At 34.4% G+C, this 2,652-nt stretch overlaps 1 protein-coding gene across 1 annotated transcript in view; it reads right to left on the reverse strand.

The window, feature by feature from the left end:
* Nucleotides 1–6: 6 nt before the first annotated feature.
* Nucleotides 7–2,652, reverse strand: part of LOC106870137 (neuropeptide receptor 15) — a 183,315-nt gene continuing 180,669 nt past the window's right edge. Inside the window, exon 2 of the mRNA XM_014916128.2 lies at nucleotides 7–1,260. Within this exon, the coding sequence (XP_014771614.1) occupies nucleotides 534–1,260 (727 nt within the window). The 3' untranslated portion in view covers nucleotides 7–533. The remainder of the gene's footprint in view (nucleotides 1,261–2,652) is intronic.

The following is a 2,652-nucleotide window of genomic DNA, read 5'->3' on the forward strand; positions in this document are numbered from 1 at the left end:
TGTGTGTGTGTGTGTGTGTGTGTGTGTGTGTGTGTGTGCGTGTGTGTGTGTGTGTGATTTGTCGAGGAATGATATAGTCTGCAGAACTGGTTTCAGGATACTGCTGGGAATTATTGTTTCGAAACCCAACCTCCAAGAGATGAAATTAAAATTGGAGGATTTTAACTCTGAACATGGTAGGACGAAAGTATATGCTGTTCTTAAATTTAGTCCTTGCTGTTTCAACCACCAAAACGAGTCGTATTTAAACAATAATATCCTAGTTCAAGATGATGTCGTAGTTAGTACATGATCTGTAGAATGAGTAGGTATTCATAAACGGGAAGTTAACACTGCACATGGATAGAATACATTACGTGCACATGAATAATGGTGAGGTACGTACTCATGGTGTTATTATATAATACAATATTTTCTCCTATCGTTCACGTTGATTCTTCAATATATTTCATTTAAAATATTAAAATTTTGTTTTTATATGATTTGAATCATCGGCATATGTCTTTTCTTTTGATTTTTTTTTTTCTCATCTTTCAAAGTTTCGATGTTGAAGTTTTTAGACTACTGACTGGTCGTGATGTCATGTGAGAATCGAAAGAATCTGACCGCTGTCTGCGATAAATACCATCTCCTAATTTTGTGCAGAGGTAGCAAAGCGAAATGCGGAATTTCTTGCGAAAGTTCTGGCTAAATATACTATAAAGCACTGGATTTGCTGCCGAATTTATATATGACAGGCTTATAGAGAAAACTCTGTACGACCAAGTACTCTCGAATTTTTTAACAGCAAAGGTATTATAAAAGAGAAGAACTTGTGGTGGAAGATAGCTGAGCACATAAATAATTACACAAGCCATTAACATTTTCACAACTCCCCTCCTGGCTTTGACGGCTTCATGAGATTTTTCAGATTTACGATTATTTTCAGTTCGCATCTGGAATCGTGTTGTTAATTCTTTTGCGCTGACGAACAGTCGGCGGGCGATTATGGAATACAATACAATTTGTATGCCTATTGGAAAGTAAAAGTATAAGAAAGCTTCAGTGTATTTGTAGAGCACCCTGTACATTATGTCATAAGGTTTTGGAAACATCAGTGTGCAAAATATCAATTTCGAATGTCCAAACAAAAGACCATTGAAAATCACGGTTGGTAACCCGCAAATGAGCGCTATTGGCCAGATACAAACTATTGTTAGGATAACTTTCTTCTTGCTGCAGAGAATATGAGCCTTGATGGGATATACAATGGCTATAAATCTGAAAATAAAAAGAAACAAGAAACATATGTTACAAATTTAACATTTAATTAATAGTAATACATGATTCATTCGAAAATATTATGAAATCACACTCCACTACAATTAAGACAAAACACATCAAGTCTTTTATACAACCCAATTCATTTCCTTTCTATGTGTTGCTAAATTTTCACGTGTAAATGAATGTGGTTTCGACAAAAATGAACACGACTTACATATTTATTGCTACTTATTATTATTATTGCTGTTGTTATTATTATTATTATTATTATTATTATTATTATTATTATTATTATGATTATTATTATTATTATTGAGTTAGACAGGTTACGGGGATGCAAACAAACCAACAGCTGATGTCAAGTCGCTATGGAGGACAACACACAAATACGCACGTACACACAGAAGTGTGTGTGTGTGTGTGTGTGTGTGTGTGTGTATTTATACGATAGGCTTCTTTCAACTTCTGTCTACCCGTCTACGAAATCCACTCAAAAGGCTTTCTACGGCACGGGGGATATAGTTGAATTGTAGAAGACACTTGTGCAGGGTGCCATAAATGGTAAACCGAACCTGTACCATGAGGTTGGGAATTAAATTTCTTATTATACAATTATTCCTGTTCCTTATATTTTTATCAGACAGAGAAAACTAGTCAACATGTGCGGAAAATTGCTCGATAAAATCAGTATAACAACGGCATTGATCCAGAACAATCACCCCGCTTACACAATAGCCTGTTTTCAGTTTCACTTGAATAATCCAAAACCTTCGAGTGACTAACTTCGCTTAAAATGGTTCGATAATATAAACAAACACATTTACTTGTTATTTACTATAGGAATATTGGAGAACGTATGTAGTTGGCACCAGAAATATTGTTTTCATTCGTGTACAAGAGTATATTCAGTGTGATACCCCATAGACGGCCTGATAGTATACAAATTTATATTACACAACAAAATTCATGGTAAAAATGAAAGACTTGTCTCGATGTTAATATATTTTTTAAGTTACGGCAAATGAATAGCATATAGTTTAATAAGCTCTTGTTCAAAAAGAACATAATATGGTTTCACGATTGGAGTGGAGCTGAATACAGAAGTACAAGTATTGTTAACGGAAGTAGAACGGGACGCTTGTTGTCTATAGAAAGTGGATTCAACTGATAATAAGTCTGTGTCGTGATTAAGGATTTCTCAATTGTCATGTTTAAACGCCTTTCAAATTGAATATTTACATAAATACTGAAACTTAGTTTCATACACACACAATCACATGTACATATAAGTATACGCAGAAATATATATATATATATATAATCTTTTACTCGTTTCACTCATTAGACTGCGGCCATGCCGCGACAGAGCCTTTCCTTAAAGCCTGGTAC

Source organism: Octopus bimaculoides, chromosome 12 (assembly GCF_001194135.2).
Source record: "Octopus bimaculoides isolate UCB-OBI-ISO-001 chromosome 12, ASM119413v2, whole genome shotgun sequence".
Classification (NCBI taxonomy): Eukaryota; Metazoa; Mollusca; class Cephalopoda; order Octopoda; family Octopodidae; genus Octopus; species Octopus bimaculoides.